The 26,512-nt window shown below is 31.8% G+C and overlaps 1 protein-coding gene across 1 annotated transcript in view; it reads left to right on the forward strand.

Moving 5' to 3' along the window:
- SI (sucrase-isomaltase) overlaps nucleotides 1–26,512 on the forward strand; it is a gene marked incomplete at both ends in the record, with an annotated part of 117,626 nt that overhangs the window by 46,629 nt on the left and 44,485 nt on the right. The window contains 11 exons of the mRNA XM_079704827.1: nucleotides 4,235–4,406; nucleotides 7,592–7,708; nucleotides 9,612–9,766; nucleotides 10,619–10,703; nucleotides 11,474–11,530; nucleotides 12,658–12,782; nucleotides 14,737–14,825; nucleotides 17,596–17,645; nucleotides 18,613–18,783; nucleotides 20,519–20,674; nucleotides 25,128–25,334. Coding sequence (XP_079560953.1) covers nucleotides 4,235–4,406; nucleotides 7,592–7,708; nucleotides 9,612–9,766; nucleotides 10,619–10,703; nucleotides 11,474–11,530; nucleotides 12,658–12,782; nucleotides 14,737–14,825; nucleotides 17,596–17,645; nucleotides 18,613–18,783; nucleotides 20,519–20,674; nucleotides 25,128–25,334 — 1,384 coding nt within the window. The remainder of the gene's footprint in view (nucleotides 1–4,234; nucleotides 4,407–7,591; nucleotides 7,709–9,611; nucleotides 9,767–10,618; nucleotides 10,704–11,473; nucleotides 11,531–12,657; nucleotides 12,783–14,736; nucleotides 14,826–17,595; nucleotides 17,646–18,612; nucleotides 18,784–20,518; nucleotides 20,675–25,127; nucleotides 25,335–26,512) is intronic.

Consider the following 26,512-nt stretch of genomic DNA (forward strand, 5'->3'; position numbering starts at 1 on the left):
TCAGAAATAAATGAAAAGGAAATAAGGAAAGTTAGCAAAGATCAATAGAACTAAAATGTGGTTCTTTGAGAAGATAAACAAAATTGATAAACCATTAGCCAGACTCATCAAGGAAAGAAGGAAAAAACCTCAAATCAATAGAATTAGAAATGAAAAAGGAGAAGTGACACTGCCGAAATATGAAGGATCATGAGAGATTACTACAAGCAAGTCTACACTAATAAAATGGACAACCTGGAAGAAATGGACAAATTCTTAGAAAAGCACAACCTTCGAAGACTGAACCAGGAAGAAATTAAAAAAATATAAACACACTAATCACAAGCACTGAAATTGAGACTGTCATTTAAAATCTTCCAACAAACAAAACCCCAGAACAAAATGGCTTCACAGGCGAATTCTATAAAAAATATAGAGAAGAGCTAACACCTATCCTTCACAAACTCTTCCAAAACATAGCAGAGGAAGGAACACTCCCAAACTCATTCTATGAGGCCACCATCACCCTGACACCAAAAGTAGACAAAGATGCCATGAAGAAAGAAAACTACAGACCAATACCACTGATGAACATAGATGCAAAAATCCTCAAAAAATACTTGCAAACAGAATCCAAGAACACATTGAAAGGATAATACACCATGATCAAGTGGGGTTTATCCCAGGAAAGCAAGGATTCTTCAATATATGCAAATCAATCAAAGTGATAAACCATATTAACAAATTGAAGTAGAAAAACCATATGATCATCTCAATAGATGCAGAAAAACTTGACAAAATTCCAAACCGACTTATGATAAATACCCTCCAGAAAGTAGGCATAGAGGGAACCTACCTCAACATAATAAAAGCCATATATGACAAACCCACAGCCAACATCATTCTCAATGGTGAAAAATTGAAACCATTTCCTCTAAGATCAGGAACAAAGCAAGGTTTTCCCCTCTCACCATTATTATTCAACACTGTTGTGGAAGTTTTACCTACAACAAACAGAGAAGAAAAATAAATAAAAGGACTCCAAATTGGAAAAGAAGAAGTAAAGCTGTCACTGTTTGCAGAAGACATGATACTATACATAGAGAATGCTAAGGATGCTACCAGAAAACTAATAAAGCTAATCAATGAATTTGGTAAAGTAGCAGGATACAAAATTAATGCACAGAAATCTCTTGCATTCCTATACATTAATGATGAAAAATCTGAAAGAGAAATTAAGGAAACACTCCCATTTACCACTGCAACAAAAATAATAAAATACCTAGGAATAAACCTACCTAGGGAGACAAAAGACCTGTATGCAGAAAACTATAAGACACTGATGAAAGATACTAAAGATGATACAAACAGATGGAGAGATATACCATGTTCTTGGGTTGGAAGAATCAACATTGTGAAAATGACTATACCCAGGGCAATCTATGGATTCACTACAATTCTTATCAAACTACCAATGGCATTTTTCACAGAACTAGAATAAAAAAAAATTAACAATTTTTATGGAAAAACAAAAGACCCTGAAGAGCCAAACAGTCTTGAGAAAGAAAAAGGGAGCTGGAGGAATCAGGCTCCCAGACTTCAGACTATATTACAAAGGTACAGTAATCAAGACAGTATGGTACTGGCATGAAAACAGAAATATAGGTCAATGGCACAGGATGGAAATCCCAGAGATAAACCCATGCACATATGGTCACCTTATTTTTGATAAAGGAGGCAAGAATATATGTTCGAGAGAAGACAGCCTCTTCAATAAGTGGTGTTGGGAAAACTGGACACCTATAGGTAAAAGAATGAAATTAGAACACTCCCTAACACGATATACAAAAATAAACACAAAATAGATTAAAGACCTAAATGTAAGGTCAGACACTATAAAACTGTTAGAGGAAAACATAGGCAGAAGACTCTGTGACGTAAATCATAGTGAGAGCATTTTTGACCCACCTCCTGGAGAAATGGAAATAAAAACAAAAGTAAACAAGTGGGACCTAATGAAACTTAAAACTTTTGCACAGCAAAGGATACCATAAACAAGATGAAAAGAAAACCCTCAGAATTGGAGAAAATATTTGCAAATGAAGCAACTGACAAAGGATTAATCTCCAAAACTTACAAGTAGTTTGTGAAGCTCAATATTAAAAAAACAAACCACCCAGTCCAAAAATGGGCAGAAGACCTAAATAGACATTTCTCCAGAAAAAGATATACAGATTGCCAACAAACACATGAAAGGATGCTCATCATCACTAATCATTAGAGAAATGCAAATCAAAATTACAATGAGGTATCACCTCACACCAGTAAGAATGTCCATCATCAAAAAATCTACAAACACTAAATGCTGGAGAGGGTGTGGAGAAAAGGGGACCCTCTTGCACTGTTGGTGGGAATGTAAATTTATACAGCCACTATGGAGAACAGTATGGAGGTTCCTTAAAAAAAACTAGAAATAGAACTACCATATGACCCAGCATTCCCTCTACTCTGCATATACCCTGAGAAAACGAGAATTCAGAAAGAGTCATGTACCATAATGTTCATTGCAGCTCTATTTACAATAGCCAGGACATGGAAGCAACCTGAGTGTCCATTGACAGAAGAATGGATAAAGAAGATGTGGCACATATATGCAATGGAATATTAATCAGCCATAAAAAGAAATGAACTTGAGTTACTTGTTGTGAGGTAGGTAGACGTAGAGTCTGTCATACAGAGTGAAGTAAGTCAGAAAGAGAAGAACAAATACCGTATTCTAACACATATATATGGAATCTAAGAAAAAAAATGGTTCTGAAGAACCTAGGGGCAGGACAGGAATAGAGACACAGATGTAGAGAATGGACTTGAGGACACAGGGAGGGGGAAGGGTAAGCTGGGACGAAGTGAGAGAGTGGCATTGACATATATACACTACGAAATGTAAAATAGATAGCTAGTGGGAAGCAGCTGCACAGCACAGGGAGATCAGCTTGGTGCTCTGTGACCACATGGAGGTGTGGGATGGGGGTGTATGAGTGAGAGGCAAGAGGGAGGTGATATGGTGATATATGTATACGTATAGTTGATTCACTTTGTTATACAGCAGAAACTAACACACCATTGTAAAGCAATTATACTCCAATAAAAATGTTAAAAATAAATAAATAACAAAAAAATGAGAAGAGTTTCAATTAATATATAGGTTTCTATGTATTATCTCACAAAGTAATTCTCTAACGGAATGTGTTGCTTTATATAAAAAAGGAGCATGATACAAAACAAAGGAAGGGGACAATCATATATTGACTGCCTACTATTTTCCAAGCATAGTATAAGGACCTATAATGCTATAGTTAATAAAAACCAGATTCTGTGTCTATAAATTTAAAATTTTCTCATAATTAACTGTATTCAAGTTTTAATTCAAAACCATATTTGGTCCGAGATCATACCATGATATCAAAATTTTATACAGTATCTTCATAGTGTTTGTTTACTTAAGAGAACATTATATGTCATAGAGTATAAGTAAACAAATTCTAGAAAGAAAAAAGAACACCATAGTTCATATATAAGTAATATTATAGAAAACGCACATGAGAATACTATTATACTTTTACTATGGTAGTCTGGATAACTTTAGATACTGAATTAAACTTTTGTATCTTTTTTCTGATTATTTTCCAATTATGGAAAATTTTGTCAACAACATTCAGGTACCAGTAGTGGTGAGATGAATAATGCCAATATTTGTGGATGATGAACTTCTAAAAACAAAATAAAATGCCTCTCAAATATATTAGTTTTATTTCAGCATTGCTTGATAATATTTGAAAATGCAGATATTAAGGTATAATTAACATCATTGAACCACAAAAATGTGTATTGTGTTCAAGTTCAGATTACTATATTTTGTATTGTAAAGAGATTTCAATGGGTTTAAATCACACATTTCAAAAACAAATATTGAGTGGATACAAAAAGCACATGTTTAATTTGGTAAAGAATATTATTCAAAGTTTAAATATTTTCTAGAAGATTTCTTTTCTCTGTGTTTGATCAGAATGTGTTTAACTAAGTAAATATTTATAGCTAAATTCAAAATTAATATAAAATATTGATAAAATAGTTGCAAATATTATGGCTTGGCTCTAGGAGCTGTAATACATGCATTGAAATTAAGATTTTAGAATTTATAAAATCAATATTATTTTAAAGTAAATGTTATTTATTGATTTGATTTTGTTTCTAGAGCTGTACAAAAAGTTTTTCCTAATAAAAGAAGCTTTATTCTCTCCCGGTCAACTTTTGCTGGATCTGGAAGCTATGCTGCACATTGGTTAGGAGACAATACTGCTTCTTGGGAACAAATGGAATGGTCTATTACAGGAATGCTGGAGTTTGGTTTGTTTGGAATACCTTTGGTAAGTGGTCTTATACCATGTTATTTATAAACACTGAAATTACAATTAATTTTGTAGTATTATCATCAATGATTTTCAGTAAAATGATTAAAGGTATGTTACAGAAAATTTAAGTCTTTATTCATAGGGTATTTATGAGGAAAATAAGGTTGTGGATGATGTCTATAACACTCAAGCCATTAGAATGGAAAAATAGAATGAAGAAAATTCAATCAAATCAAACTAATTGGGCTTTCCTGGTGGCACAGTGGTTGAGAGTCCGCCTGCTGATGCAGTGGACACGGGTTCGTGCCCCGGTCTGGGAGGATCCTACATGCCGTGGAGCAGCTGGGCCCGTGAGCCATGGCCACTGAGCCTGCGTGTCCGGAGCCTGTGCTCCACAACAGGAGAGGCCACAACAGTGAGAGGCCCGTGTACCGCAAAAAAAAAAAAAAAAAAAAAAAAAAAAAAATCAAACTAATTCATAAAACAAATGTCAGTATAAACAAAGCATAACAAAACTTATATAATAAATATAAAGCACCAGAGAAAATGGTAGGGAAAAATCCGAATTTGGGATTGTAATAAAAGTAAATATCAAAAGTCTAGATATATTTAAAATACTAGACTGTCAGTTTAGGTTAAAAAAAATAAAGCTCTTTCCTCTATTTAAAAGATAAAAAATAATGACAGAAAATTTTCAAATTTTTAAAGCAGAGAAAATTTATATATGCAATTCTAAACATAAGAAATCTGGTAATTCTCTATATCAAGCAAAAAAAAAGAACTAGGTAATGTTGATATTCAACACTAAAGAGTGTCATTACATAACAAAATAAATGTAAAATATTTAGAAAATTATAGTTGTTCATTTATTCTTTCATATTCATTGAACCAAATGAAAACCAAAAACAAACCAACAAAAAAAAAGCTAACACCCACACACACATACATACCATCTTGAATTTGGAAAGTAAAAAAACATATTACCAAATGATTCATCAAAATAAACTGGATGGAAATGAGAGAGGAAAACCTTAAAACTGAAAGCTAACAATTGTACTTCATATCAGAACTGTGGGATATCAGCTAAATTGGTATTTAGAAGAAAAATTTTGACCTTAAATGCTTAGATTATAAACAAGGGTTGAATGTTAATTAATGAAGGGCATGAATTAAGAAAATGGAAAAAGAAAAACAGAATAAACATAAAGATGTAGGTAATGAAAATAAGAGAAGAAATGAATGCAATGAAAGCAATGTCTCTAGAGAAAAGTTAACAAAGTACAAAGTGACTCTGAAAGCTTGAATAAAATAGACCAATACATGGCAAGTTTTGTGCAAAAAAAGAGGAAAAAAATAAGCAATGTTAAGATGTATTTCAAGGTAAGGTGTTATATAGTATAGAAACTAATTAATAAACAATAACCAGGAGTAAATATTCAAACTAAGTGTAGGATTTTTTGAGAGAAATTTTAATAACTTAGTAAATTAAAGATATACCGTTTTCATGGAAAAGAAGTCTCAATATACTAGAAATATGCATTCTCCCCAAACTATTATCCAAATTCAGTGATATTCCAATTTAAACTATACAGGGAATTTGAAGAATATAAAAGATTATTTTAAACTTCTTATGGAAGACAATACAATTTAAAGAAGTAGAAAACAGCACAGGTATTTGCCTTACCAGATAAAATAATAATATAACACAATGATACTTAACTGTGAATATTCAAATATATTAATATTGCAAAATAGGTCATGGGCCCATACATTAATGGAAATTTGTTTAATGGTAGCACTATCACTGTAGATCAGTGAGGAAAGTATCAACCTTTCATATGGACAATTGATTATCCATTTAAAAAATAAAATAAAATGGCTCTCTGTCTCACCTCATACCCAATCGATGTGTGAAAATTAAACTTTAAACATCTTAGAAAAAAATATAAGTGGGTAACTTTATGGCATTAGGTTAAGAGAAGAATGTCATAAACAGAACACAGAAGGCACAAATAATAAAGATACATTAATTTCGTTACAACAAAATGAAAACTTCTGTTCATCAAAAGTCTGTCTTAAAAAGTTAGAAATAAAATGTTTCTACTATGGGAAAATTATATTTGCAATTCATATAATCAAGAAATGATTATTATTTAATTTGAAGAACCTACTATAAATCTGAAGAAGGTAAAAACAATAGAAAAATTAGCAAAGGATATATACAAGCAATTCTATAGAAAGAGAAATCCATATGGATTCAATAAAAAATATGAAAAAAATTCTCAACTTTCCTAGTAATCAGAGAAATGCAAGTAAAAACTCTAGTAAGATACATTTAATATATATAGGTGATAAAAATTAAAAGTCTGAAAATATCAGAAATTGGCAAGAAAATGGAGCAATGGCAGCTTTTATGTACTGTGACTGTGCTTATAAATGGTAACAACCAGTTTTGATTAAACAATGTACATTTCCAATAAATCAGGAAAATAATCCTATATATATATATATTTCAGAATAAGACTACATTTTACATATTCACAAAGAAACCTATACAGACACTTCATAGAAGTATATTTTATAGTGATGGGATCCCATACAATAGAGAACTACAGCCATATTAACATATTTGAATCTCACAAAAGTAACACTTTGAGAAAATAATGAAATACAGTGTAATGCATACAACATGCCATCTATACAAAGTTAATAAGCATGCAAAACAATGTTATATATTGTTTATAGATACATATATACTATTTAGAAAAATAAATGCTTGTAAACAATAAATATTGATAGTAAGTTAAGGATAATATTTTTTGTTTTGTTTTGTTTTTTTCCTCTGGAGGGTCCTTGAAGGATGAGGAATGCAATTATATATCAGCATACATCTGGCAATTTTTTTAATACTATTTTACTCCTACAGTAATATATTTTAAACGGGAAAAGTCAAATCGTAGGGGGTGAGTTTTTGATTAAGACACGACACATTTTAATAATACAATTTTAGCTTTATACATTCAATTAATGTCAAGTAATGTGGCAAAAATGGAAAATAAACTTGGCCAAGGAAGAGTATATGAAGACAGTAAAACAAAAAGATTGTTAGTGCAAATTAATCAGCTGAGGCATAAAATGTGATGCTCTGGGCAAATCTGAGAATCCTTACACTTTAAATAATAGATATGTATGTTATTTAGGTTGGAGCAGATATCTGTGGATTTGTGGCTGAGACCACAGAAGAGCTTTGCAGAAGGTGGATGCAACTTGGGGCTTTTTATCCATTTTCCAGAAACCATAATGCTGATGGATATGAGGTAAATGCCTCTTGTTCTCCATGTTTCAAAATAAAACATAATTTTAAACTTAAATTTATATCTATAGAAGATCTGGTCTGAGGGTGTGTAGTATAAATCATAAAGAAGAGTTGGAAGTCCACTTCTCAGGGTCTATAAATATTTTGTATATATAAATATGATCAAATAAGGAAATCATGAGACATAGTCATAGCATAAATATTTTACTTAAGCCTAAAGCATATACACATGTGTCAAATCACAATATTTTAAGTTAAGGACAAAGCTTTTTGAGTCTGGATTCTTACATTCTAACAATATAAGTCCAGGTAACTTTCATAAAATTATAATATACTATTAAGGATTTCCAGTTTTTCTTTCATTAAAGATACACAAGAAATTAAAGATACTTGCAAAGCAGTTTGAGGCCATAGTCTTTCTGTAATAGGTAAAACTGTAATGACAGGTGGGGAAAAAATAAAACTAACACTTTTAAAACATGCATCTGAACTGAGCATTCCGCGTGCAGTGGGCTCTCATAGGTATATTTCTCAAAGGGAATGAGGAAATTAGGTGAAAGCATTAAGTCAATTAAGTACATGTTGGTTAAAAATATTCACTGTGCACACACTGGGGCTTAATTCTCTTTGAGAAGAGGGACAACCACTCAGAGCTCAGCCTGGAAGGAAGCATGATAGTACAGAAGTAAAAGATATAAATTGGATATTCGTCACTTCCTAATCTACCTAAGTGATGCTTCAAGAAATTTGCATTCATGGGAGATCCTGATATGAATTACATTATAATTTGTGTTCATTTCTGATCCCCAAAAAGCAGATGCCAAGAGACAATTAGACACGTTAGAGATTTATTTGTGAAGCACTTGTGGTGGATAAAGGTGAGGAAGCAGGAGAAAGTGGAGAGAGCCTTCAGATCACAATTCAGGTCTGAACCAGGTGAAGATGAAGGCAAAGAAGGTTTGATAGGGAGAGTTATATACTACAGCCCAGTTCTAAGGAAAATACGGTCCAGTAGGGAGTCCTCAAGGTGAAGTTGACCACTGGGAGACCCCTGTATCTCCCTGGAATGGGCCTGAATAGTAGTCCCACCTTGCTTATTGATTTCCTGGGAGCAGCCAAAGGGAAATATGGCTTTGTGGTAAATATGATGGTGAATCTAGGGAAGCAGTAGCTGGTTCCCTCAGTTAATTTTGTTACCCATAACAGGAAATCTAAGCAGGTTTGCTCACATCATTACACCTTGGCTGAGAGAGTCAGCTAATCTAGCTTGGGCTCAGCAAGGAGGCTGTCCTTCAAGTTGCAAGCCTATAGGCTGGCCAGGCAGCTCTCTTCCCTGTATCCCTTGGCTAGCAGACCATTTGGGCTTATTGTTCTAATAGCAATGTCAAGGCACAAGGCAGCAAGTCCTCAGGTAAGCACATTTTCAGCCCTTACTTGAAGGTGTCACATGTAGTAAGACTCCATTGGCCAGAGTATGTCATATAGCTGAGCACAAAGCCAAGTCATGGGGAAGTACAATCCACTGCTAGAGGTAGGTGCAAAGTCACATAGCAAAAGTTGAGGGTACAAGGAAGCATGAAAATTGGGACCAATAATTCAATCTACCACAAATAACAGAAGAGAAGAATGCTTTGTTAAAATAGTTTCCATCTTCTCTAAGTATGTATATTTAAAAGGGAAATGTCCACTTTAAAATAAAGTTTAATTAATATATAATATATCCAAATGAAAACATAAAAGTTAGAAATTCATATCCTTTGATAATGAAATAGGAGTAATCTCAACTTTTTACAAACAAGATAAAATGTATACATTTTGGTTTTCAAAAATATATTTAATGCTTCTATTTTAATTTTCATTCATGTTTTAACTTTCCTATTTCAATTCCTCTATTTATGCCACAGCATCAGGATCCAGCGTTTTTTGGACTGAATTCTCTTTTGGTTAATTCATCAAGGCACTATTTGAATATTCGCTATACCTTGTTACCTTTCCTCTATACGCTATTTTATAAAGCCCATATGTTTGGAGAAACAGTAGCAAGGCCAGTTCTTCATGAGTGAGTACTGTGTTCAAGAATTTCAGTATTTTTCAAATTATATTCAGACATATGAAAAATTAATAGAGGTAAATCAAGATGTCAAGTAGATTTCTACTGCTTTTTCTTACACTTATGTAAATAAGTTGATTAACTGTGGAATGATAGTAGTAAGTATAATTAATTTGTTGAATTGGACAAGATTAATCTAGAAATGTGAGAATTGTATATAACTTAAAAGGAAAAAGATATGTGGAATAATTTGAGAAATTATACTGATAAGCAATATTAAATATAGAATACTGAAAACATAATCATGTATATATTGTGAAAATCATCTAATTATAGATAGTGTATAGTATAGTTACAAAACAAGGAATTGTGCTTGTCTTTGTACTTCTTGACCAAGGCAGGGACTTTCCTCAAGAAATGACTAAAGATCCTTTCAAATCCAAGTCAAAATGGGAGTTTATAAAGAAAAAAGTGTAAAAGGAGGAAAGTAGAATATGAAATATTTCTGGTACTTTATGAAACTATCTTACAGGAGAAAAATTAATTAAACAGAATAGTTGTTTATTACAGATAAAAAGGAGCCTTATCATATATGATGGATTTTTTTGAGTTCCAAATGAACTAATTTCCTCTCTCCCTTTCTCCCTCTTTTCTCCCCTCTCTCCCTTCCTTTCTACCTTCTTTTTTTGAGTGTCAGATGAACCATAAGGATGTAATAACTATAGATTCAAAATGACATATTAAATAAGTAAAATTAAAGACACTAATTATTCCCAGGGAAAACTTAAAACATAAACCAAATGAAGAATTGGGAAAACTTATTTTTTATCTTTGTATTGTAAATATTGTCATTGTTCTTAGGTTTTATGAGGATACTAATAGCTGGATTGAGGACACTCAGTTCTTATGGGGCCCCTCATTACTTATTACCCCTGTCTTGAAACAGGTAGGATACAATTTTAATAAATTTATATTTTAATGGAAACTTTGTATAATCAAATCCACACTAAATTACAAAACATCTGGGTAATAAATATTACTCAATAGACTGCTTCAACCTGATAAGTATTAAACCGAATTCTAAAATGCAGAAGAAATTGTGAAAAATTATAAATATATTAAGTAGATTTATGCTGTTCAAATATATAATATGTACTGGGGAGAAAAATGTTGTATAAAATTAGTATTCTTCTGAAAAGGAAAGCTTTATTTATTAAATGAAATCAAATCTTATAGTAATAATAAGGAATTCTCATTCAAGTAGACATAGACATTGAAATTTTGCTATATTGTAAATAAAGGTGAACTTGAAAACCAGTGGATCATATGAAAATGTTGAAAAATAGTCAAATGAGTTATATGGTTTTTATCTGTTATTTAAAAGTCTATATGCCATGGAAATATACAGCAGTGAATGTGTTCACACTCACAATTACCATGTAGATTACAGAAATACAAATGCATGTATCCATTATTTTAGTTGCCACTTAAATTAATTTGATCTTTGCTTTAGGAATATTTTACATTATAATATCTAAAGCTAGTAAAATAGCCTTTTGATTACTATATATAGAAAATATTGGAGTATAACAGTACAAAGGAAGTTTCTTTTCACTTCACTATGAAAATCCAACTTAACATTTGATGTGATTCTCTTCCATTACATATTGAAGTAAAAAATATATATCTATATACAAACTATCTTGTTTATTTTAGGGAGCAGATACAGTGAGTGCATACATCCCTAATGCTACTTGGTATGATTTCGAAACTGTAAGTAACCTTAATATAATAATAGATCACAAGTACATATTGCTCAACATCTGTACATGGAAACTTAACTACAAACACACAACATATCTTTTCTTCAGTAGTTCTGTTATTATTATAAAAATAATAATTCCAAATTTTAATAATGTGGAAGAGTCTGTGTGGGTGTATATTTTGTTGCATGTGAGAAAGTATATTTTTTTTGCACGTGATTAATATGAAGTTATATTCTTTAGTGTAAAGAGTTATCCATTTTAAATTGTGGAAATAAAAGGTCAAGAGTAATTTTAAGAAGGAGTAGTGGGCCTCCCTGGTGGCGCAGTGGTTGAGAGTCCGCCTGCCGATGCAGGGGATACGGGTTCGTGCCCCGGTCTGGGAGGATCCCATATGCCGCGGAGCGGCTGGGCCCGTGAGCCATGGCTGCTGAGCCTGCGCATCCAGAGCCTGTGCTCCGCAACGGGAGAGGCCACAACAGTGAGAGGCCCGCATACCACAAAAAAAAAAAAAAAAAAAAAGAAGGAGTAGTAACTTATTTTAATAATTTCCCTATTTTACATATTCATCTTATGGCCAGAAAATTGAGTATTAAGCTAATCTTAAACATTTGTTTTTATATGGTATATTGTAATGTTTGGGAAAGATTTTCATCTCAATCTTGAAAAGGCAACATAGCAGGATTCATACACACAACCTATTTTTTTTTAATTGACCAAGACCTTCTGAGAATATTTATTTTAAAGGAAAGTATTTTGTAATGCACTTACATTTGCTAAGCAGGCACTTTATTTTTATGAGAACTGATGTTTAAAAAATTCTTTCTAGAGACATGGTTAACTTTAAACCAAAACAAAGAATAAAAAATAGTGCTAATTAAGAATATTGTTAATTATTGTAGAAGGGAAATGGATTTCTCTACGTTGATTTTTTTTGTGAAACCAAACTTACTTTTACCCAGATTTCATCAGTAAACTGAAAGAGTTTTCTTTAAAAGTTAGAAAATGGCATGTTAATATTCACTAAGATGACACAAATTTCTCATAATAAGAATTATTTCTATGTGTCATTCTAGTAAAATGGGGTTTAAATTCTTTACAATAATGAAAAAAATATTTTTATCTTCCAAATATTAGGGTGCAAAAAGGCCATGGAAAGGACAACGTGTTGATATGTATCTTCCAGCAGACAAAATAGGATTACATCTTAGAGGAGGTTACATTATCCCCATTCAACAACCTGCTGTAACTACAACAGCAAGGTAAAATGAAAAGGCATTAACTGAAATCTGAAATATAATTCAAGTTTTAATGTTTCACATTTTTATTAAGAATCAAATATTGATATTTGGTTTTTTCACCAGAAGATATTTGATATACATAAGGACTTCTTGCATATAACCATCATGTTTATAAAAAGAAGAATCCAATTATGTATATTACTACAAACTTCTTGATTTAAAAAATAAGCATAGATTAGAAATTTATTTCCTATGCCAAAATGTACTGACATTCTCTAAAGAATATGTATAATTAAAGTTAACTGCTGATTCTTAATAAAAAATGAAATATTAAGTAAGTTATGTAATTGATTAAAGTGTCAGTTGTTACATATTTGGATTTTCAATACATAAATGTCACAATGTTTTTCTTTCAGCTAAAACATTTTAAGTTAATAAATGAGGTGGATATTTCTGTTAAGTAAAGAACAAGATAGAAGCTAAGTTGTTCAGTAAGAATAAATGTTAGAACTGCTTAGAAAAAAAGCAGAAACTTGAAAATTCTGGTGCTTTATCTTGCAACATTCATTCTGGGTACATGGACAGAATGTGTCATATTGAATCTACGCATTTCCCCATATTCTACAACACCCCAATAGATATCTATTCCTTACTCTGCTGTATTTTCTTCATAACATTAAGAATATCTGGAATTATATTTTTACTTTTTCTTGTATGTAGTGTGTCTGCTCCCCCAGACTATAAACTCCATGAAGGCAGAGACTTGACTTTTCACTGCTTTAGTCCCCAAACCAATAATAGTGTCAGCCTATTATGGAATAGGCTCCTGATTTTCTCTAAATGTTTGTTGAAGGAACAAATTAATGAGTGAATGGATGTGTGTTAGTAACTTAATTATTTTTGTTTTCTAGAATTGATTACTTTCATATTGTAACTGTTTCATGACTATGTTCTCAAAATAATTGGTTATACTCTAGAGCTGTATTGAACAAGAAAAACATACACTTTGATGAGTGCATGTTGGAAGGAATATATTCTGTATAGAGCAGTTACCTGAACTGTATAGCCTCATTTTAAGTTTAAAAACCTATAGCAATATATAACTAAAAAAATATTCATCATGTTTCATTTCACATGATAGAATTAGCTTCATTTGTAAGACTATTAGAGATTCCACTTAGCATTTAAAATTTTATTTTATAGTGCTTTTCATTGTTTTGTAACCTTGGTACACTGCAATTTAGGGTTAATGTGTATGTGGCAAATACATGTTGAATTGAGCAATCATAAGATATATTTAATTTTGTTGTTTGAATTGAAATATTTTTATACCATTTCAATTTTGATGGTGTCTTGGCCCCCAAGAAATTCCATATTGTATATTTTTAAATTAATTTAATTAATTTATTTATTTTTGGCTGTGTTGGGTCTTCGTTGCTGTGCATGGTCTTTCACTAGTTGCAGCAAGCATTGGGGGGGCTACTCTTCATTGTGGTGCATGGGCTTCTCATTGCAGTGGCTTCTCTTGTTTTGGAGCACAGGCTCTACGTGCACAGGCTTCAGTAGTTGTGGCACGTGGGCTCAGTGTGTCTCACAGGCTCTAGAGAGCAGGCTCTAGAGAGCAGACTCAGTATTTGTGGTGCACGGGCTTTGTTGCTCCCCAGAATGTGGGATCTTCTCAGACCAGGGCTCCAAACTATGTCCCCTGCATTGGCAGGCAGATTCTTAACCACTGTGCCACCAGGGAAGCCCTCCATATTGTATTTATTCCTTTCATTTATTTTCTAAGCATATGAATTAATTTTCTCATTGATAAATTACTAATAAGTATAGACATGAATTTTATTAATATCAGTCTTCTCATGTGAATGCAGAACTCCTACAAGTCCCTTATGTTGAAATGGATTTATTTATAGGAAATTTCACTATTATACATTTATTTTTAATCATATATGCACCCAAACTTACTTAACAGCCGAAATAACCCTCTAGGACTTATAGTTGCTTTAGATGAAGATAACACAGCAAAAGGAGACTTTTTCTGGGATGATGGAGAAACTAAAGGTAAGTTTCAAAGTGATATGCTTTTAAATGTTCATTTCATGATGGGAAGTTTTGCTTTTATTATGAAATTGCACAAAAATGTCACAAGTTTTAATTTTTAATTGCTGTTTTTTATCTATCTTAAGATTTTAGGTTACTTTCCGAAATTTAACATTGGTATTTAAATTATGTATATTTAATTACAATATTTGGTTTTATCTTTTGGTTTATCATAAAAAGTCTTTGACAAATATAAATACCTTTATTAGATTACTGTATAAAAATTAAAATAGGTAGTAAATTCACAGATGTATAACTTGCATCCTATTTTCAACTATCTTATATGATTATAGTGGTTAAAACTAAAGTTTTATTACTGTAAAAGAAAACCAACATTAAGGCTTTAGTTAATTAATGTAGTGGGGGAGGGATAAATTGGGAATTGGGGATTAACAAATACACAATACTATATATGTATAAATAGATAAACAACAAGGACCTAATGTATAGCACAGGGAACTATATTGAATATATTTTAATGAACTATAATGGACAAGAATCTGAAAAAGTATATATATATATATATATATATATATATATATATATATATATGTATAACTGAATCACTTTGCTTTACCTGAAACATTGTAAATCAACGATACTTCAATAAAAAAGCTTTAGTTATTTAATGTCAAATTATTTGAGATAAAGATTTTGCCATATAAACGTATCACAATTTATTTCAATTATTAAATATCTTTTATTTAATTAGACCCAAATTTGAGAATTCAGTACACCAAGGGAATAAAAAGAGTCGTTTTTGCTAATATTAAATTATGCCATAGAAAATTAATCTCTTTGAATTTACTTAGTTACAATCAGTCTCATAAATTTAAGGTTTTTTAATCTTATTTTTTAATAGAGGACTCTTAGGTATGTGTTTTATATATGTACATATAAAAAATTATAGTTTACCTTCTATTATAGCTCACTACTTTTCAGATATATTAAAGAATGCCCTATACGCCTTTGTATATAGTATATGAAACATCCAAAATCTCTAAATTAACTCCAAGAAATAGCCTATGTATTGGTGTGCTCCCTTACAATGTTGAAAATATGGAATCTATGAAAAAAAATTCTGTTCTTTTTTAAGTCTTATCTCCTATGAATATGTAGATTACCACAACATATCTGCTCCACCAGATATATTGTCTTCCCCTTGTCAGTTGATGATAATTTCATCTCTACAAGATGCCAAAAACTTTAGAGTTCACTCTTGTCTGTTACAACCTAGGAATTTCTCTTGGTTCTACCTTGATCTTGGTTCTCTCATAAACTCCACCATTATCATCACTAGTTTTCATTTTAATTACTGCAATAGCTCCCTAACTGGTCTCTAGGTCAATAGCTCTTGTCAATCCCCCTTTTTTACATTCTATTTACCAACCAGCAGATAGAGTAATCCCTTTAAAAGATGATTCAAATCATCACACTTCTGCTCAAAACCCTCTATCAATTCTCCATTTTACTCAATTAAGAGTCACAGTCTTTTCCAAGACCTAGAGCATTCACTATGTCCTGTACATTTTACACACACATGCACACACATACAAACTGTGCCCTACCATTCTCCATTGCTCCTTCTACGCCAGCACACCAGCCTTCTCCCTCTTTCTCAAATACCTTAGAGTCAAACACACTAGGGTGAGCTCTGCCCTGAGAATAGATTCAAAGCATTTACTACATAGAAATTCTGTAAGAGAGGATTCCAGCAGAAGTAAATTTTTTCGTAATCATCAGGTAAAGAATGTTGTTGAGATAATACCTCTATTGGTAGCATGTGGAACCTGAGTTTAAGGTTATTCTCATTTCTCAGATTATATAAATATTTCCAAATTCATTCCTTTTTTCTTCTTGCAAAAAATTATATTGATAATTTACTTCATATAAAATGATTAAAAATATGGAGTTATGATTTAATCAGTCATTTAATATGATATCTATATACTGAAGTGTGTTAAAAAGTTAAAATCAAAATTTTCTGAATAATCAATCAAACACAAGATAATAAAACGACCTTCAGTTAGGGTTTTGATTCTATTTTTATTTCCTAGGATTAAAATTTTAAGTAAATTAATGTTATTCAAAGTATTGTATATAAATCCTAGTATTCCCTTTATATTTTCCACTCTGTTTCTTCCTAATTATTTTAGTTATAATCTTTAGTTCCTGTTAAAGAAACATGTTGATAAAAAGTTATGTTACATTGTTACATATATGATGCAGAAAATAATTGTTTTCTTCAATTTTTCTCATTAAAGTTTATTTGAAACTTTAACGTCTCCACATTCACTCATTCTTCAAATAATGAAAAATATACTGAAAGATGCAAACCAAAATTGTGGTGTGCCATGTCTTCCCAAAATAAACTGAATGTTACACAGTTTACTAAAAAGAGATAAAATATCATTCAAAAAATAGTTATAATTATATATATTTTACTACAAGTTTTGTGCTCTCTGAATTTCCAGAACTATTTTAGCAGTCTTTGAAAAATCAAACTGGACAAAGATGGATTCATTACCTTTACTTCCTGGGAAAATAAACTACCATAATAGTTTCATTTAAAGATAATTAAGAACCTTAATTTAAAAGAATAATCTGTTTAATTTGCTTCATTAATAAATAATATCTATTTTTTAAAAAATTCCCCGTGTTGTCTAACTGTAAAAATAAAACAGAATTTAACATTACATTTTGATCTGATAATTTTTTTTCACCATTTCAGATACCATCCAAAATGGCAACTACATTTTATATACATTTTCAGTTTCTAATGTAAGCATTCTCCTTGAACACATAGCTAAATATAATACCTTGTTAATGTCTAGACCGTGCCTTTTCTTGGAATGATGTTACATTTCTCTCCAGAAATCAGTGGAAAGAAACAAAATAGATTGTTCAATTTAAATTATTAAATTATATATGAATTACCTTAAATTTTTATATTTCAATGTAATAGATGAGTTTCTGTTGATGAAATTGATGCACAGGTATCTTCAGACTTCTTGTAGCACTATGTCTGGTTTAAGCAATATGTCCTGGGAAAATAATCTCAATATATTTGAAAATGTTTTAATATACCAGTCACAGCCGTGACTGTCATGGATTTGGGGTGAAAATGAAAAAGCTATGCACAAGATTAAATTTTGAATAATTAGTAGCAATGTTTTTTGTAGAAGTTAGATTTCTACATATATTCTTTTTTGCCAAAGATAATTTATTCTTCACCAATGTAGAGAATGAGAAGGAATATACATGATTTGCATCATGCATAATTTATATCTGAAAATAATTTTACAGCATGTATAAAAAACAATTTTAAAGAGTTACTAATAAGTGTATTTATATAGGGTACTTTGATGTGAAGAGCTGTTGGGAATGGAGGGATAGATGATTGGTTCTTTTCTTATTATACTGTATTACTAAATACTAAATAATGCCATAATTTAGTACTAAATAATACTAAATTATTAGTGTTATCAGCATAAATAAATTCTAAATTATACGAGATGTAGAACATTTTCTTAGAATTTTGGCTAATTCCTAAGCTCTCTTGTCTAGAGTTTTTCACTTAGCAATTTTCATAAAAATATGTATTGGTTAATTATTTTTATTTAGTAAATACACTATAGCTTATACATTTTTAGAACTATAAGATTTAATCAATATAAATACACTTGTTATTTCTGATTTGTATCCAATGACCTTCTACTTGATATATAATATTATATACATTTTTCAGAACAAATTAGATATTATCTGCACACATTCGTCATACCAGGAAGGAACCACTTTAGCATTTGAGACTATAAAAATCCTTGGGTTGATAGACACTGTTACAGAAGTTTCAGTGATGGAAGATAATCAACCAATGAGAGCTCACTACAATTTCACTTACGATACTTCCAACCAGGTAAATACAATCTTAATATATTTTAGTTAACACATACTCTCATATTTAACATTATATAACTATTCAGGCTCTTGGTTTTGTGATTTTTTTCTTCATTACATATCTTTCTTTTCTTTTCCTTTTGCTGGCAATATTCCATTTTAGCTTATCTCAATTTATGTTGAGATATCAACCTTAAGGTGAATTGATACTACTTCTCCCTCTCTATTTAATTTTATCTTGGATATCACTTATGTATGCCTTTTGAATATTTTTTGATACCATTCTCCTACCCTGAACTCTTACCTACTGCATATGATAAAGAGTCTAAAAGTTTTACCTTCTCATTTAAGACTTCTTAAGATAATGATTGAATCCATTTCATCAATTATCTCTTCTTTCATGAACTCCCTTTGTCCTCAATATATCTTGTACTTCTCTTTCAAACTTTTGTTTACAGTCTCCCCTTCTAGTAGTCCCTTTCTTATCCTCATTCTTGCCTTGTTTAACAAGTGTACTAGAGAGGGATAAGGAGTAACAGAATTGGGCTCAAATTCCAGCCCTGCAGTCTATGCATTTAAACACAATAAATTAATCTCTCATTATCTCAGCTTCCTCATATGTAAAATGTCATATTTAATCATAATGTTGCTTCAGGTAAAAAATTAATTATTTAAAATGATAGAGACAAAAATAATTTAAAACATGGAAGTGATTTTTATTGGCATTTACTTTTCTACCATTCCTATATTCCTAAATATTAGTAATGTTAGCATAAATTCTAAATTGAGACGTAGGACATTTTCTTAGAGTATTTTTGTGTAGCTTCTAAGTCCTCTGGCCCAGTTTTTCACTTAGGAATTTCCATAAAAATATGTATTGGTTAATTATTTTTATTAGTAAATACACTATAATGTATATATTCCTAGGACTATAAGAACTAATCAATATAAATTTAAATAATACAGGCTTATTGAGAACTCTATGACTCTAACAAAGATTATTAAGTGGGCATAATACAAAATTACTTTATTGTATGTTTTTACAATCCCAGTTTATATCTGTTTCTATTTTTATGCTAATGTAAAGATTTACAAAGACACTTGTAGATACATCTTTCTACTTCTCCTGTGCTTGGACACTATCCTTTCACTTTTTTTTCTTTTTGCATAATACCATGTTATCTCCTCTCTAACTTGTCCCTCAAATATTATAAGCAGTGTATAAAATTAGGAAAATAAATAAATAATATTCCCCTCCTCTGACTCTGGGAGCCTCCAAATCAATCAAAGTGGTCAACATTTTCTTCCCTTTTTCTTCATTGAGGGGACTAATATTTATTTCATACCTGGTATGCCCCAAGCACTATGCTAGGTGTTTTAAATTTCACAGATAATTTATTCATTATCCCCATTTTACAGGGGGAGGAAATTGAAGATAAAACAGGGTAGATAATTTCCACAGATTCATGAGCATTAATTATCAGAACTGAGAATTGAACACATCTGTATTTAAAGATAATGTTTTTCATCAGTATTCTATAATTTCTCATAGTTTTGAGAACTGTCTTGAGATTCTAGCTATTTCAGTGGCATGCCATGTTTTCTCTTTTCTATTCTTTCTTTTAGTATTATATTAAAATTATTAATGATTTGATTTGAAGAATTGCTGTGGGGTTGCTGCATTTTAAAAATGTTAAGTATTTTTAAATCGTCCAGTGGTCAGAAATATTTTAAAGTTTTCTTTCTCTTCAAAGAATCTACTAATTTACAATCTCATGTTTAACCTTGGAAGAAACTTTACTGTTCAATGGGATCAAACTTTCTTGGAAGCTGAAAAGTTTACTTGTTATCCAGATGCAGACATTGCAACTAAACAACGCTGTGAAGAACGTGGCTGCTTATGGGAAACGGTAATAAGAATTTTAATTATTCATGATATGGCTTTCACATAAATGTTTCAAAGTAAACCGTACATATTATAATTTTAATTCTACAACATATAAACTAAATTCAGCTAGAGAAGCATTTGGAATATGAAATTAGGACTTCTAATAGATAATTTATCTTTATCTTAATTAATTCTCCAAAGACATAATTTAGTATATGCCAGACTAAATTGATGTGTAAGTTGCTTTCCAGGCATTTTGGATAGTGTTACTTTATTTAATAAACTAGAACCCTATTTGTTGCACTCTGTTAGATGTTAGTTGTGGCTGACTAGCTTAATTGAGCAAGGTATTATGTCAGTAGGGAGTAGTCTTTCAAAAGCATTGTCTCAAGTTATTAAAATTTCTGAAATTGATTGATGGGCTGTATCTGTTCCACTAAGAGGTGACAATTTCTGCCAGTAATTTTGGTCAAGATTTCAAGAACAGTGCTTCCCTGGTGGTGCAGTGGTTAGGAATCTGCCTGCCAATGCAGGGCACACGGGTTTGAGCTCTAGCCCAGGAAGATGCCACATGCCGTGGAGTAGCTAGGCCCGTGCGCCACAACTGATGATCTTGCACTCTAGAGTCCACGAGCCACAACTACTGGGACCTGCGCACCTAGATCCTGTGCTCTCAACGGGAGAGGCCACCACAATGAGAAGCCTACACACCACAAGGAAGAGTATGCCCCGCTCTCCACAACTAGACAAAGCCCACGCACAGCAACAAAGATCCAATGCAGCCAAAAATAAATAAATAAAATTAATTAATTAAAAAAAAAACTTTCAACAACAATGATGGTCATTGATAGTAGACGTTTTTACAGAAAGGGATATGGGAAAAGTCCCCGCTTGCTACACTCATTTTATTTTTTAAATTCTGAACTTTTGGTTACATCATTGAGTTTTGTCAGCAAAAAAAGAAATTATTTCATATAATCAATAAATTAAATGCATGTGTTATAACACTGAGAAGAGTCTAGACACATCTGCCAGCAACTTCCCAAAAATGTCTACACTTATATGAGGGAATATATAGAATCTCTGCCACCAGAGAAATGGCCCTCATTCCTCTGCATTGCTTGATAAAGTAGCATAATCTTTACCATTAGGTAAGTTTATGGAAAAATTGAACAAAGAAGTGAGGAGGATAAAAAATAATGAAATCAATAAAAACCAAATAGTGAAGTATCTTTCCAATATGCCTCCAAAATCTTCTTTTTAAATTCCAGCTCTTCATTCAAATCCATACCCATTCTCCATTGCATTCAATGCATGGTCACTTACTCTCATTATCACCTGAAACTAACACAACCATGTTAATCAACTATACTCCAATATAAAAGTTAAAAAAATGAATATAAATGATATTCCAGAAAGAAAATACATCAACCTGAAGTACATCTGAAGTAAGAATGTGCCTGGTATAGTCCACAAACAGCAAGGAGGCCATCGTGTCTGAAACAGAGTGAGTGAATGGAAGAACAGCAGAAGATGAAATTATAGACATATGGGAACAAATAATATAGATCAATTACTTAGACCATTTTTAGGATTAAGATTTTTACTCCGAGATAGAATACTTCTGGAGAGTTTTGAAAAGATGAATGAGAAAATTAAATTTCCATCTTAATAGGACTATAATGACTCTGTGTTGAGAACAGACTGTTAGCAGAATAAGGCAGGGAGACCAGGAAAGAGGCTGTTACAGTAATCAAAATAAAATATTGGTAGATTGAGCCACAGTGGTAATGGTAGAATTAGTAATAAGTGTTTACCTTTTCTGCATATTTTAAAGACAAAGCCAAAAATTGTTGTTCCTTGATTGGATATAGAATATGATAGAAGGGTAAAAATGACTTCAAGTTTTTGGTTTAAACAGCTGGAAAAAAGAAAGTTGATAGTAACAAAGATGGACAAAACTGTGTGGAAACGAACATGGAGGGGAAGAGTTAAGATTTAGACAAATTAAGGTTGAGGTACTCAATACAAATCCAAGTGCAGTTTTCCAATTGTGAGATGTAAACTAATCAAACTGAAAATTTTATATCATTGGTAAGATCTAAAATTTAGAGTCAACGTATATACAGTGTTTCAAATCATGTGATGAGGACATCATCAAAGGAATGAGCTTGAATAGAAAAGGGAAAAGGTCAAAAACTAAACCCTGAATCATCCAACATTTAGACTCAGGGAAATGATAAGGAACCAGAAAAGAGACTGAGAACAAATTGTAAAAGAAGTAGGTTGAAAGCAGATAAAATGTTGCTTCCTGTCAGCCATGTGAACAAAGCGTTCCAAGACAGAGAAAATTATCAACTGTGCAAATTATACTTATAAATCAGTAAAATAAGAACTAGAAACTGAAGTATGGATTTGGCAGCATGGAAATCTTTGGTAACTATTACAAGAGAAATACTGATGGAATGCTGGGATTTAAAGCCTGGTCAGAGTGAGAATGAGATTCCAGTAAGAATGAAGAGACAAATTAGAGAGAGTGAATATGGCAAACCTTTTATGTTTTGCTCTAAGGAAAGCATAAAAAAATACAGCAGTAATTTGAGAAATGAGTGAGGTGACAGTTTCTTTTAACATGGGAGAAATCAAATTGGTTTATGCCATTGAGAATAACCAATAATAAGTGGAATATTAGTGATGCAGGACAGAGAATTGAGAATTGCAGGAGAAATGTCTTTGTTGTCAAGGAGGCATGGGATTGGGTGCACGAATGAAATGGTTCACTTTAGATAGAAGCGTAGACCATACATATTTTGTAACAGGAGGTAAAGAGGTGGGTGGGTAGTTGTGGTGTTTCGTTCTGATTTTTCTCCCAATTGCTTTCTTTTCCATACTAAAATACTAACGAAAATCATTAGGAGATGATGAGAATAGGGAGGGTTTTTGTGGCTGGAGAAAAAAGGAAAATGTTTTTCAGGGCAGTGTGATAGTGAGTGAACTAGGCAAATATATTATGATTGATCTTTTGGACCCACTCTAACTTTCATGATTATATAAAGGGAGAGCAGTCTACATGATTGTGTGCATTTTTCAAGCCATTCAGCCACACAGTTGTAGTCACTGAGAATGCAGAGGATAGGCTTTTTTTCCCAGAATTGTTGTTTTGCAACTGAGTGTAAGAAAGCAAGTGAGGGACATAGTGATTGAGATTATATGAAAAGGGGTGGTTTAGATGGGATTTATACAGTTTCCATAAATTAAATCACAAGATTATTTTCATCCTAACTACAAAAAATAACAATGCTGATAAACTACCAAGAAAGATAAATGAGAACACATAAAATGATAAAGGGAAAGTGTTACTGGGCAGAAAGATAGCTATGAAGCAGACATATACAGACATTCTAAAGTCATTTTCTAAAGTTGACCATTTTCCTGGTTCCATTGGCACTCGATTCCATGCCTTTGGAATGAGTACTGAAGTATTCCTATCAGTTAAGGATTGCCTGAAGCTGAAGGTATCAGAGACCTAAAATCTGATTTGGTTAAACAAGACAGGATTTATTTTTCTATTACAGAAAAAATCTCAGGCCTAATATTCTGGTATCTAAATGTTGTCACTGTCCCCTATTTATCATTTGTCTTTCATCCACAAAGTTTTATTATACAATTACATATGCATTCCAGGCCTGGAAGGTGGAAGAGCAAAGGATATCCTAATTTAGTCAGCTTATATCCTTTTCTTTTAAGGAGATTTGTGGGGGTGGTCACATACAACTTCCTCAAAAGAGACTGGGAAATATAGATGGGCACATTGCTTCTTCCAACAATATATTAATTTCATAAGAAAGATGGGAGAATGGATTGTGGTAATGCAACTGGCCATCAAAGCCACAGTGTTTCATTCTTTTTCTAAGGTCTTAGCTGCCACCCCTATACAAACTAATTAGCCCTGATCTTTGGCCACAGTTCCTATTATAATACTGGTCAGGATGTAATTAACCAATAGAAAGACCAGTCATGAAATAAAGAATAATATACTTTGATTATAAGTAAAAGAAAAGAACTTTAAATTCATGCCACTCTGAGGGTTATTGTAGAGCCATTTTACACACACAAAAAAAGGCAGTAATCAATAAGAAGTGTAAAAACAAACTTGCGATCAAAAGTTATGAGTAATATACTTAATTATTTTCAGAGACAACACAATCATCTATATTCTGAATTGAAAAACTATGACATTTGATTGTTCTGTTCTACCTGTCTGTCTTTAGAGTCAAAATATAAATATTCTAAACATTTTACTACATGGTGTGTCATGTTGCCTAATAGATATTTTGTGCTATGACTGCAATTTCATTTTAGTATTAAACAATAATATTTGTAAATCATACAACATGTGATTAACATGTCTACCTTATTTTTATTTAATATTACAATGCTTACAATTTGTGACAATGAACTTGTCTTGTTTTTAGGCTCCTTTAGGATCCAAAACACCTGAGTGTTACTTTCCTAAAGAAGACAACTCTTACTTAGTCCAGTCAACTCATTACTCATCAGTGGGTATAACAGCTGACCTCCAGCTGAATACTGTAAAAGCTCGAATAAAGCTACCTTCTGATCCCATCTCAACTCTTCATGTGGAGGTGAAATATCATAAAGATGATATGCTGCAGTTTAAGGTATGTTTAATATAAACTATTAATATAAACTATCTCAATGCATGATTCATCTCTCAAGACAGATTTTAAATAGATTTGGTGCTTGGATTTTTCATGTAATACTAAGGATTATTAATTGGGTTGATGACTTTTTTTTATTAGTTTCTGCTTTATAACAAAGTGAATCAGTCATAGATATACATCTGTTCCCACATCCCTTCCCTCCTGCGTCTCCCTCCCTCCCACCCTCCCCATCCCACCCCTCCAGGCGGTCACAAAGCACCGAGCCAATCTCCCTGTGCTATGCGGCTGCTTCCCACTATCTATCTAGCTTACGTTTGGTACTGTATATATGTCCATGCCTCTCTTTCACTTTGTCACAGCTTACCCTTCCCCCTCCCCATTAGGTTGATGACATTTTGATTCTATAAAGTAAAGTGCTTTTTTTCCAACAGAGCTCATAGCTAGATGAACAATAAATAAATTTTTTTGTTTTTGCTAGCTTTGTGAATAATTAAACATATAGTGGTGTTTTTTAATTATTTAAATTCTTGATAAATCACTTAGAATTAGACTATGTTGTTTGTCCCATTAAAATAAGCAAAACAGAAAAAAATAAACACAATAGGATGCTTACTGTTTCCATTATTTCTTTTTAAACAGTGATCTGAATTTTCTGGCCAATGCAATAAAAAATACAAAAGAGAGAATTTCTTTCAATAGTTACACTTAGCAATTATTTTTTACCTAAGAGCTCCAAGGGAATCCATTAAGAAAACTCTTAGAAATAGTACTGACTCATATATGACAAATGGAAAGCAATTTCAACTCATACAATCAAGAAAAATATTAAGACCTCACAAGCAGACATTTAACAGAAGAAGAAATAAAATTTGGAATAAAATATTAAAGTACTTATACTCATTAAAAATAAAAGGAACTAAAGGCAAATACAAAGAATGGGAAAGCTAAATTTGGATAATCATGTAGAAAATGGTTTATCCTCATCAGCAAGGAAATAAATGACAGTTTGAGAAATAAATGCTTTTTAGTTTAACATATAATAGTATTAGAGTACACATTTTAGTGAGAATATTAATTAGTACACTAATTCTGGAAAACAGTTTGCCAATAGTTTATCAAGGATCCTAAAAATGTTAGAATACTCTGACCTAATACTATCACTTATAAGTATTGTA

Source organism: Hyperoodon ampullatus (genome assembly GCF_949752795.1).
Source record: "Hyperoodon ampullatus genome assembly, chromosome: 5".
NCBI classification, from domain to species: Eukaryota; Metazoa; Chordata; class Mammalia; order Artiodactyla; family Ziphiidae; genus Hyperoodon; species Hyperoodon ampullatus.